The sequence below is a fragment of the Choristoneura fumiferana genome, chromosome 12, assembly GCF_025370935.1.
Source record: "Choristoneura fumiferana chromosome 12, NRCan_CFum_1, whole genome shotgun sequence".
Taxonomy (NCBI): Eukaryota; Metazoa; Arthropoda; class Insecta; order Lepidoptera; family Tortricidae; genus Choristoneura; species Choristoneura fumiferana.
The window spans coordinates 7,497,555-7,510,415 of NC_133483.1; the positions used below are offsets into that span (position 1 = coordinate 7,497,555).

General features: G+C 39.0%; 1 protein-coding gene across 1 annotated transcript in view; it reads right to left on the reverse strand.

Annotated features, from left to right (window-relative positions):
• Window positions 1-8,833, reverse strand: part of LOC141433207 (kelch-like ECH-associated protein 1B) — an 86,461-nt gene extending 77,628 nt beyond the window's left edge. The window contains exons 1-3 of the mRNA XM_074095138.1: window positions 8,610-8,833; window positions 6,766-6,938; window positions 1,916-2,029 (exon numbers count right to left, since the gene is read on the reverse strand). Coding sequence (XP_073951239.1) covers window positions 1,916-2,029; window positions 6,766-6,938; window positions 8,610-8,664 — 342 coding nt within the window. The 5' untranslated portion in view covers window positions 8,665-8,833. The remainder of the gene's footprint in view (window positions 1-1,915; window positions 2,030-6,765; window positions 6,939-8,609) is intronic.
• Window positions 8,834-12,861: the final 4,028 nt, after the last annotated feature.

A 12,861-nucleotide genomic window follows, 5' to 3' on the forward strand; every position in this document is an offset into this window, starting at 1 on the left:
TTGCCTATATGCTTGCATGCATGCTTGCTTACGTGCTCACTTGCATGCTTGCTTGAATGCTTGCTTATATGCTTGATTGCATGCTTGCTTGAATGCTTGCTTAGATGCTTGATTGCATGCTTGCTTGCATGCTTGCTTGCATGCTTGCTTGATTGCTTGCTTCTTTGAAATGTTTATGGTTCACGCGAGCGAAGCTGCGGGTAAAAGCTAGTATCAGAATATAACATAGTACCTCATGTAAATTAACGTTGAACATCTGCTAATAATATCGTAAGTAGGTAGGTACAATATATTTTATTCCACTTCGAACTTGATTTGATAAGAAAAGGTGGGGCACTTTTCCTCCACTAACACGGACAATGAACGTATGAGCTAATATAAAATCAGGATATGCTTCATAAGCGAAAGGAAAGACTTGTAAATGATAAAATAACGTTAAACGCCCTTGAACTTGAGACCAGTGATCTCAGTATATGTACCTAAGCGGATCATGATTCAAAAATATTAATTGCGCGTTGAATTTTCTATTTACAATTTATTTGGCATACGTATAGTCAATCAATCATTTTATTTGTCAAAACATAGTCATAGTCGACCAAGAAACTGGTTTACCACCCTAAGGTTTAATGTCACTTGCAATGTAGCCCCTAAAACTTCAAAGCCTATTTTCATTCGCAAGTCAATATGACAATCAGCCTTATTGCTTTATTTCTGAAGTAGGAACTGACATTAAAATTGGTAAAGCACTTTCGTGGTCGACAATACATCACGCCTGCGTTATAGGAACTTTGAAAGTGGCTATTTGGAGCATGTGGAGATCCATCACAGTTATAAGTTATAAACACTTGGTGGCGCTGTCGTCAGTTGCTCCCTTACTTTTTTATCACATGTTTGTGCCCGGTATTAATTTTATCTAAAGAGTTAGTAAATTACTTGCGATTATAATGAGTCTAGAAGATTGGACGTTCGGGGAATCAGCGTGGACATTGGAGAAAATGGATGTTCCAACAAATGGACATTCCAGGAAATGGTCCATGGAGCCCAGAATGATTTAATTTTCTATGCTGGTTATCACTCGTACTTCGAATCTGTTAAGTTTATTTTATATAGTAAATACACGTCATCTGTGCAGTCATTCGTTACATTATTATAAATGAATGAAATATTGATTTGGCGACCTTTACTTAGTCGATAATGCAATGCAACCCAATACGAAAGCTGCATGACATGCATTTTCAACCACGACCGCACAGCGTGCAAGTAAATGCGGTGAAGAGATACAGACTGCGGCTTTGATATGTATTTTACGTCGGCCCATGCACTGCCGCCGTCGCCACAAGCATCATTGTACGGGCTTCTAGGTACAGTTGAGAAAACTGATTTGCGCACCAGGGTTGAACATTGTCATAATTAATTCCACTATGATTTCTATGGCAGCTGCATAGGATGTTAACGTGACATTAGTAGCACAAAGGTTCCACCTGGTATGCGATTCAGTTTCCTTGACAGTATTTGCCGTAGTTGATGTTAATGGCGACGAGATCCCTCTCAAGCAGAGCATCATTCTGCCTCCTCTCAATCAATCTGTCTTGTTCAATGAGGGCTATATATTCATCGAGGGCTAGATATTCATATTCAGCGAGGGCGAAAATTTCCGAAAGACAAAACTGTCTCAAAACACAGACATTCATTGCCCCGGAACGCATATTTGCCATAATTAATTTCAGATATTGCAAAATATTCACAAAATTATTCTAATTATAAATAAACCCGCGTGGCTCACCCGAAAACTATGAGATTTGACATTTCGGAGACCTCACGCTACACTAGCGCCTCTAGCGGCGAATTCATACACGATAGCCCTCATTGTATGTCATATTTTTTTGTGATGTTTCGAGAAATGAGGCGTGTTTACCTTGAAATAGGGGCTGCCGGCCGCGAGGACGACTTTGTGCACGTGGAACAGCTCGCTGCCGACTTCTAGCACGACGTCGGTGAGCATGTGGTGGGAGCGCATTGTGAACATCATCTGAAGACAAGAACGCATCGCGATTCATTCTTAAAGTTAGGCTAGGGTTTCGAGTCTCCGGCGGCAAAAACGGAACTCTAGTAGGATCACTTTCTTCCGGTTGTTTGTCAAGATCTCTTTTCTCAGGAACACGTGGAGGTATTAAGCTAAAATTAAATGTTAAATACTCAGGCCTACCTCTTGGATCAATGAAAAAAATCAAACTTCTAAATCAACGGGGCTAGAGGAGGCAACACTAAACTATGTCCTGACATAAGAAGAATATTTGCTTCATATTAATACGGAACCCTACACTGCGTGTGGCACGATATGCACTTGCCCGATATTTATAACATGCTTATAATATAACAAACTCATTAGCATCAGTTAGCATTAGCTAATCTGACCTAATTGGTAGTGCTCTTTATCATGATTATCATTATAGCGCTCGGGGTATCTATAAATAGCTCAACACATTGTAAGGTCTGGTGCGTTCGTGACAACAGTTTTTCACTTCTCATGCTCTTAAAATATTATTTTAGTCTCTGTATATCGGGACTAAAGCTCCTTATTAATCTCTAGGGATTAAAGTATTTTTTTTTTTTAATTTACTCTGGAAACCCCGAAACAGCCAGTCACGGTGTTTGTGAATAGAAAATTATCGCCATTTTTCATTGATTGTGTATAGACAATTTTCAACCGACTTCAAAAAAGAAGGGGGTTCTCAATTCGTGTGGATGTTTTTTTTATGTTAGTTACGCGAAAACTCCGCCTATTATGGGCCGAATTTCGAAATTATTTTTTCGTTCTTAACGACATATGTCGAGGTGGCCCCATTGTCACCAAGTCAGGATCTGACAATGGGATCTTAGAGAAATTGAGGGCAACCCTCAAATTTCATAAGCACACTTTTGGCATTTTTAACACCAACTCAAGTATTTACGTTCAGAAAGTATCAGAAAGTAGGTACCAGTACCCTGTTATAAAATAATATAACTAGGCCGTGTTTGGGCTTAATGGAATCGTTGTGAGATGCAGATGTAGCCATACAAATCATTAAAAACGATGTTTTTTTTTTAACAAAAAATGGAACCGACTACAAAACCTTGAAAATAATTTTCTACTAGTTTGAAGTCGGTCCCTCAGCACGAGCCAGCAGGAGTGATTGAAGCCCAATATATTTATATGTAGGTGAGGTAGACGACTATAGTTCCACTCCTGCTGGCTCGTGCCGAGGCACCGACTTCAAACAAGTAGAAAATTATTTTCAAGGTTTTTGTAGTCGGTTCCATCTAAGTTTGAATCTGTTGGCTAAATGTGCAAGCATTTAAAGCGTCACTTTTAAAAAAATCGCGGAACAATTTTTTTTACCTATTTGAATTTTAAACAGATGTCCATTACTGGTATTAAGCGTACGTTGTAAAAAAGTAGGTAAATATTGTAATTTTTTATAGAACGTCGTTTTTTTCTCGCTTTCAAAGTGAAAAGTAGAGTGTTTAACGCGAGACTAAACAACCATAATGACACTAGAACTATAGCCACCTTCGCTCTGCTCGAGTGGCTAAACATCTCGTCATTATGGCTTGTTTTAGTCCCTTGTCGAACAATCTACTATTATTTTTGTTAACCACCTAATAACTGGTTAAAAGCAGATCATAGGCTTTGATGCTTGTTTCATTTAATATCTACAGCAAGATAACATTAAGTCCGCAAGTCATTCCGCAGAGATAAGCCACATTGTATTTCGAAAGCATGCAATGTTTTTCAAAAAAAAAATAGACGATTTTATTTAACTTGCAAAGTTCGTCGTATGTATTAAGTTATATATAAGTTGTGGTTTCAAAAATTTCTAACCATTTTTCGAACACTTCTTGGTATTCAATTAAGTTGAAATTTGACGTAGGTACTAAAAGAAGTAAGTTTGGTGACAATATTGTCTCACCAAAACTAGTAATACATATAGGCCATATCATATAGCACGGAGAACAGATGGCTGTTGGGGCGTTCCCGAATGCAGACCACGGACCGGCAAGCGCACCGCAGGACTTCCACCAACAAGATGGACGGATGACCTGGTTAAAGCCGCAGGCTCACAATGGCTGCAGACCTTTCCTAAGTGAAGCAACTGGTGGTCTGGGGTATGCATTTGTTCAATAGTGAACGTCCGACGGCTGATATGATGATAGGAAAATAAATTTAAATTGCAATAAAATTTGTTTAAACGAAACTCAATGCAAAAGTTTTATTTAAAGTTAAGTAACCTCTTTGACTGAACTTGAACCCGTACCATTCCAGGAGCCACTTATGTGGTGCAACAAATTGAAAAAATCCATTACAGCCCTTGGGCTGGAACCCCAATAGAAACGGTCCGCGGGTTTTATTTAAAGCATTGCATACAAGTTAGCGTGCTTATTGGGTTACTGTTTGCGAGCAAGCAATTTTTCACTAATTACTCTAACATTTATTCAGGTTTATTTCATATCTAGACGCGGTCGCCGTTAAAGTTGCATCATTCCCCGTCTCATTATAAATAAGAAGACCAGACATAATAATTAACTCGACAACTAATTATTCTGCTATGACATTGAGTAAAGTTTATTGGATATTTTTAAGTTTTTCACATGATGTGACCTTGAACAGTGGCTTGTATAATTAATAAATAAACTCTTATTTACTTTTTACTTGATTACAGCGTGTCAACATTTATAAGTTAAGTATAACAAATTATGGAGGAATTAAACAATAGAGTTGGAAAATTATACAATTTCTTTGTTCGATTAAAAAAAATACAAAATACACAAAATACAAAAAATTAAAAAAACGAATTATTGAGTGGCATAGTGAAAAACAACTTGTGTTTTACAAAAAAAATAGGTTTGTTCCATGTAAGAGATAGAGGAAAAACTATTGCGAAAAAGTGGCGGTCATAGTGCCACTAAACTGTAGCAGAATTGAAGAGCGCCGAATTGTCGCTATATTGGATAGTTCCTCGAAATGAGTTTATTTTAAGTCTCTAAAATAAATCAGCTTCAGCAATAACAATTTAACTTACAGTCAATCAAAAATTGTCACCGCTGACTGAGTCACCACTATTCGACTCTCTCACATGATAGAGTCAAAAAGCGGGAAATGCTATTCATACGAACGATATAATATATCCATCGAAGGGTCTTAATAATTGTAAATTCGGTAGGTATGCATAGAATAATGATTCTTATTACCGAAGTAACTTTTACTTTTCAATGTCAAACGTCAATGAGACTAAATAAATATTTTTCACATTTCCTACTTAATTATGTGGTAAATTAATATTTAAGTGCTAACTTATCGATATTCCCATTTTATGAGACCGCGTGGCATTATGAAACGTGCAAGTCATGCTAGCTTGCGATAGCGAGAATATACCAACTGAACACACGTACTTCTAGCATGTAGGTACGTACGTCGTGTATCGTTAGAGTTGGTCTGTTGAATAATATTTACAAAGAAAAATTCGTCCAAGGTCGAGATTGTCATATGCTGCATAGTTCCGTAGGTAGGTATATTAGAAATATTTTCCATGATCTCACCCATTGGACAATGTCCCGCCTCACTAGATGCTTGCTTACAAATTAATCAAATCACAAATTAAGCCAAGAGACTTCTTCTAAGCCCTCATTTTACTTCCTACTTTCTAGCCACCTTCCATTGTGGAAATGGCTTGTCTCATAGTTAAATTACCACAAACAGGATTTATCACGCTAGACACTCGAGTAGGTACCTAATATTTACTTAATATTTACTTTCACTTTCAGAATAAACAAAATCCTTCTTAATTCGTTGCTATTAGCTCTTTAATTTATAGACTTGCTTTTCAATAACATATTTTAATAATATGGAGCTACGTGTACCCACGCATTTGACAAGTCATCCTGAACTTGCAATAACCGCTCGGCGCGTTGGGTTAGGCATCACTGCGTATTTGGCACATCCATTCATTTAAGGTTAGTCTAGATCAATTCATTAAAAATAAACAGCCGTGAGTGCACGAATTTAATGAAATCACGAATACGTAAAATGCATGAGCGTTTAGCATAGAATCATCATAAAATCAATACGTTCCTTGAATCTGCATAACAATCGTCACTCTCATTGATCAATCGTATAAAGTATTCCGAGCATTTGCATTCTGAGGTATTGTCAAGTTTTCGTACCCATTATATTTATGTATAGTAATATTTGTAAAAGCCGTGGTGGCCTAGTGGTTTGACCTATCGCCTCTCAAACAGAGGGTCGTGGGTTCAAACCACGGCTCGCACCTCTGAGTTTTTCGAAATTCATGTGCGGAATTACATTTGAAATTTACCACGAGCTTTGCGGTGAAGGGCGGCGGGGAGCTGGCGCTGCCAAGAGCGCAATCAGCGGTATCGGCAATTTTTGATAAAATGTATACGTTTTCTTTTACAAATATACAATTTTACTCGCAAATGTGATGAAAAACATTGTATGTCGCACGGGCGGTACTAGAATTACGAACATCGACTCATTAAAGCCCTCAGTCTTCGACTTCGGGCTTCTAATAGAATCTCGTTCGTAATTCCTCACTTACCGCCCTTAAGACACAATGTACTATTAATTATGTAAGTCTGTAAGGTATTTATTGTATGGGCCAAGTTGCCTGAAATAAATGAATTTATTTTTATTAATTAACTAAGGCTATATAGGTGAAACCAATAGGCTGCCACGGCTTTTAGCCCTTAAACTTCCAGTTTGCATACCTTCATGAAATCCGAGACATAGTTGCCCATGCAGAAGGTCATGTCGCCGACGTCGTTGCAGCCGGCGCCGACGTCGCCCTGCAGCGTGGCCTCGTAGTTGAACGGCGGCATGTCGTCCAGTAGGTTGCTGCGCCCCACGCCTTCCATGTCCGTGTCCATACTGCCTTCGTCGTCTGTTCCACAAAACATACTATTAATGCTTGCGAACTCATTCTCGCTACCAAACCAAACTTGTGAGTATAAGGGGCTGTTTCACCATCCATTGATTAGGGTTAACCGACGGTTAAATGTGATGCCGTCTCCGTCTATTCGAACAAAACAAATAGAGACGGCACCACACCTAACCGCCAGTTAACATTAATCAATGGATGGTGAAACAGCCCCTAAATGTAAAAATAATTAATCCAAGCAAATTACTAGAGCTTGAATGAAGCCGGATCGTTCTTAGAAAGGTTGAGGAGTTGCACTTCAGTGCAGATTGTATGTACCTTGTTCGACTTAGCGGGGGGAAGAACCGTTCCTATAGATATTGGTAATTACATGTCATCGGACACGAAAGGTTAGACTCGGCACGAAGCAGGATCTCACAAGTAGATAATATCCATTTCTTTACTATGCTTGCTAAGATAGAGTAGGCAGGTTTTTCTGCTCACAAAATAAATGTCTGCAATATAAGATTGCATTCGGTAACAGGAGTTCATTATTGGATCGATGTTCTGTGTAAACTTTCTTTTAACATTGTTCACTGCAGTAGTTTTAGCGTGACTGGGTAGCGGAAGACCGATGCAAATGACAGAGGTGTATACAGACTTACAGACATACGTGCCCGCGCTCGCCCCGCGGTGCTAAAAACTGCGCGTAGCGTACTCACGTCTCCGCCGCACGATCCCAGCAGGGCTACTATGAAACTCGAAACTCGAAGTTCATTACGTGCAGTCGCTATCGCTCTCGTATTAAATAGTGTAAGTGTCAGAGGGATGACACGAACTTCGAGTTACGAGTTTCGTAGTCGCCCTGCAGCACGGGTTACTAGCAAGATCTAAGGCACACGATTTGCCACGTTTGTATGACGCCTGTGATACATGATGGTTAAAGAAGGTGAAGAAGTAACCAACACAAAGCCTTACAGTAAGATTATGGAAACGAGGGCTCTTTAAATGACGTTTAGTTAAGCGAGATCAGTGCCAGTCAACATAACGTGGTGAATGTGGTTATGACATAGATGGCCTAGTGGTTAGAGAACCTGACTACGAAGCTTGAGGTCCCGGGTTCGTTTTCCGTGTCGGGGCAGATATTTGTATGAAAAATACGAATGTTTGTTCTCGGGTCTTGGGTGTTTAATATGTATTTAAGTATGTACCTATATAATTATATTTATCCGTTGCTTAGTACCCATAACATAAGCTTTGCTAAGCTTACTTTGGGACTAGGTCAATTGGTGTGGATTGTCCTGTGATATTTATTTATTTATGTGAAAAGTAAGTATGAAGAACTTGAAGTAGAACTTGCCTTGACATTGACTATGCGAACTTGGCCTGATGTATCATTGAATTCAAGGAGATAGCATTTGCCGGTCGTTCGCCTTCGAATTTAACTGATTACACAAGTTGAGCTTATACACCAAGAGAAACCAAACAAATTGGTAAACAGAAGTTGAAAATGTACACTGCTATATTTATCATGTCTGCGTGGTGTTAGGTATATTTAATTTTATAACCGATTTTAACCGCATTCAGTGTATTCTTAAGAAATCTTGTCTCCATACATAATCATTTGTCTATACATACATAAATCGGTTTCCCTTGTGAATTACTTCTACATACTTAGGTATAGTAACGGATTACCGTTAGTTCTGTACAGGAAGTCCTGGATATTTTCTTTGGGGGCGTTCAGTCTCATGACTATAAGGTGAGCTCAAACAATCTCACACTTAATACTTCAAATGAGGACAGCTACACCTTTAGATTCACTTTTTCTACACAAAAATATCACAACACACCAATACACATAATTAAACGCACTGACTGAGAGTTTTAGACTAGTTACGTTTGATTAAAGAGTTAGTGTTAGTATACTTTTTAAAGCTCTTTAAACGATCCATAAGGCATTGTTCTCTGTCCTGTTCGCGGGAGGAGGGCCGACGTGCGCAGGGCGTCTCAACAGCTCACACTATTTTTAATTCTATATTCGATTATTATTATAAACGCGTACAAGTTAACAGTTACAAAGACCACGAAGAACTGAACAATCTGTATCTTGTAAATACCACAAAAGCATCGCACCGCACGTCGGCGAGCGTGACTCAGCAACAAATAAACATTTATACCTCGAAGGCGACCTTTCTGAATATCTAATCGCTACTAAATCCTCCTCATGATATAATATCATACAGCCAGATTAGAAAACAGATCAGAAGGGGCAAGCCCAGGATGCCCCTCAGAATCAGGTACAACTCATTTGATTGATGAGTTGAGAATTAGGTACACAATTGACTATGCGTCTCGCGATCAAGGCTGTTTATAATTATTTGTTTAAAGCAAATATGCCTGTAGTTGGATACATTTCTCTTTTTAGCCAAATATATTGCAAGCAAGACACATAAATATTAAATAGCATAATTGCTTCACTCCTCTTATCATTATTGTCATCAACGACATGTTTTTCATTGACTACCATGCTATACTACGAGTATAATCCCGAAGTATTTCTAAAGCACCTTAATTTTAGCGCATAAAATGGCATTTTTCAGTAATAACTCTTTGAATGTTTATCGAAATATTTTTAAATTTAAGTATTTTATGACCAAACTAGGAAAATTTCCATTGATATCCGGCAGTGCATGTAGCTACTGTACAGTCCAGAAAATTGCCTTTAAATTGGGTTATTTATACAATCGGAGGTATTTATTTTTAACCGATTTCAAAAAAGGAGGAGGTTATCAATTCGGTTCTATTTTTTTGTTAGTTAACTCAGAACTCCATCATTTATGAACCGCTCTGTTTTTTTTTGCATTCGTCTGGTAATGTGTTCAATTGGGTCCCATAAGCACCAAATCAGGATCTGATGATAGGATCTTAAGGAAATTGAGGGAACTCTTCAAATGTTGTAGAGACACCTATAGCAAATTGGATTTATTTAGTAGTAACTCGTGCATTTACTCTTGAAAATCATCATTTGGTGAAGTGGAACTGATGATGAAGACCATATACGTAGTTGACCATCGGAGTTACTACTCAATAACAAGTATTTCACGGGTTGAAGTTTAATTAGTTTGACACAGTTGCTAAGCAATTTATGCTCCGTCTTACCGTAATGCATATGGTAAGACGGGTAGTGGTGAAGCAGCAGCCAGGACTCCTCAATAATGAACGGCTCTGCATCGGAAAAAGCAATCTTTCGTAGAAGGTGACAAGCAGTTGATATTAAACTATTGTATTTTAGACTCTACACAAAAAAGCGTGAAAAAAAAATTATAAAAAAAAAATTTACCGACTACAAAAAACCATGAAACTAATTTTCTACCAGTCTGAAGTCGGTCGGTGCCTCAGCGCGAGCCTGCAGGAGTGATTGAAGCCCAATATAAAGTGCGTAGGTGAGGTAGATGACTATAGGTCCACTCCTGCTGGCTCGTGCTGAGGCACCGATTGACTTCAGACTGGTAGAAAATTATTTTCATGGTTGTTTGTAGTCGGTTCAATTTTTTGTTATATATTTATTTATTTATTGATTTCTTCTCTGGATTTTGTAACTAGGCAACGATATTTAGGTGCATTAGCTGAAGAGCTGCGTTGATTAAATTGACGTAACGATTGAATGTAACGCAATCTTTCACCTTTATGTTCAACCACTTTTTATTAGTCTATTGATACAAAACTTGGCAATTATGCATTATACCTACCGATTTGGAACGCAGGAGTCGTAACTTATGACCTTATGACAGTTGCGATAGATGGCACCACGCGCCAAGCCATCAACATTTTCGGGTAGGTGAATCGGGTGCGACGCGATGCAGTTGGTAGCACACTAATTGGCGTGAATAGCCAGGAGATGCGGATTTGAGTCGCGTTCGACGCATCCAAAAAACTAAGCTCAGTGGTTTTCACACTGTTTATCTGGCTGGACCAGTTGCGATGCCCCCGGCGCAGGGGTGCTTGCTTTCCTAGAGGCGTCGCGAAACGTATGAGTTACAGTACAAGCAGGTATCTGCATCGAAACGGGCGTCACAAAAATATAAACCTGTTATCGAAGCCACAGTCCGAAAAGAAGTTTTAGCTGATACTTGATCTTGGATTCAATGAGGCAGGTTAAGTGAGTGATTAACATCTAGTGTACTTTTAGGGTCCTACGACACAGAGCAGAACGGCTGAAAGGGGAACTAAACATTTCGCTCATCTCACTTCGCGCGCCGTCGCGCCGAGAGTGTTTCTACGAGTCGTAGGGCCTTGCCTGTGGCGTCTATATCCGCACTATAACCATGTTAGTCAACCTAAGACTTTCAGGAAATTGCGTAAAAATCCTGACATTCGACTTGCGTGACGTCAACAGGCTTATTGTTACTTGACAAAAAATCCTTATCTACTCGACAAGATAATGAAAAACATTACAAAACAATATAGGTACCTAATGATTTACGCAAGACAATAAGTTGAAAGCAGCAAATAGAGTGTGATTGAATCTTCAAAGTCATGAATGAGTAGATAGGTGTTAATTCATTCGTCGTTTTCTGTCACACGGTAGGGGGTGACGCCAGAAAGAGATGGATGGAGATGGTGAATGCGACCGCGAGCGCCCGGTCCAATGCCGGTTTTAGCATGCCGCCCTGGGCGAGATTTCCATGGCACCTCCTACTTTTGGGAATTTCCTAGAAGCTATAGGCTTCAGGCGCCCCTTTAACTCTGACGCCCTGAGCGGTCGCCCCACCGCACCCAGGGGTTGGACACTCCGCAGTTTAGGTACGTTCGGCCGGCGCACCCAACCATTGGGTGCACGGCAGTGGGTTGCCGCTTAGCTCGCATGCTGGACGCGTCGCGCGTGATTTGTGTAGGTACCTACAAACTTATTTTTTTTTGCAAACTATGACTTCGAAATTGTTTACGGCTGTATAAATAAAAAACAGATAAAATAATCGGAATTATTATTTTTCAACCTTCCGAAAGATAGGTATTGAAAGGTAAGAAGCCATTTTCTTGCATATAATTTAAACCATCATATAGTTAAATACTCTGTAAGAGTAGTAGGTGCATAATGAGAACAAGATTAGGTATTACAAGGATTTTAGGGCATCTAAAGGAATATAGTTTTGCGATAGGTAGGTACTTATTTAGTAGATTTTCGTATTGTTTACAATCAAAGTCGATTCCTTATTGATTGAATACCGTTTAATTCACCTAAACGTAAACACTTTAGACCCATTTTAAAACAAATTACAATTGCCTAAGTAACTAAGTTTGCTCAAATGTTTGTTTATAAGTAAGTAGGCACTTTGCCAAGCCAACTTAAAATAAACTAAACAAAAATATCACTAAAGATTGATCAAAGAGGTACCTACTACCAAATGGTAGCTGATAAAATATTGTTGTTTTGTAGCTTTAGCCATTAAAGTTTATTTACTTATTTATTAAAGGTAGCTTTTTGAATTAATATTAGTACCCACTGTTATCTTTATTCATCGGCGAGTGGGAACCCTGTCCTCTTGGCACCAAACCGGTTTCGAGTCAACGGTGCCCAACGGAATATGAACGCTCGTGTAACATGATAAGTTTCAATTTCGCGTGCAAGTCGTAAGAGTAGGCAACGATTTATACCTAAACTTGACTTTTGTTCGGGAGAGTCCCTTCTGTACGGTAGTACTATTAGTTATTCTGTGCCGCACCCTACCCTAACGCCGCTACTGACCCGGTCGTTAGACAATACGGCCACTACGAAGGCCCTATACTACGAAGTGCAAAATTAGATTTTTGTGTTTGCCGTCCCGGTGACGCAAATATTATTTAATACGAGAGTGAGAGAGACGATATACGACGCGAACTTCGATTTTCGAATTTCGTAGTAGCCCCCGATTCTAGTACATTATATAAGTATAATCATTTAGTTTTT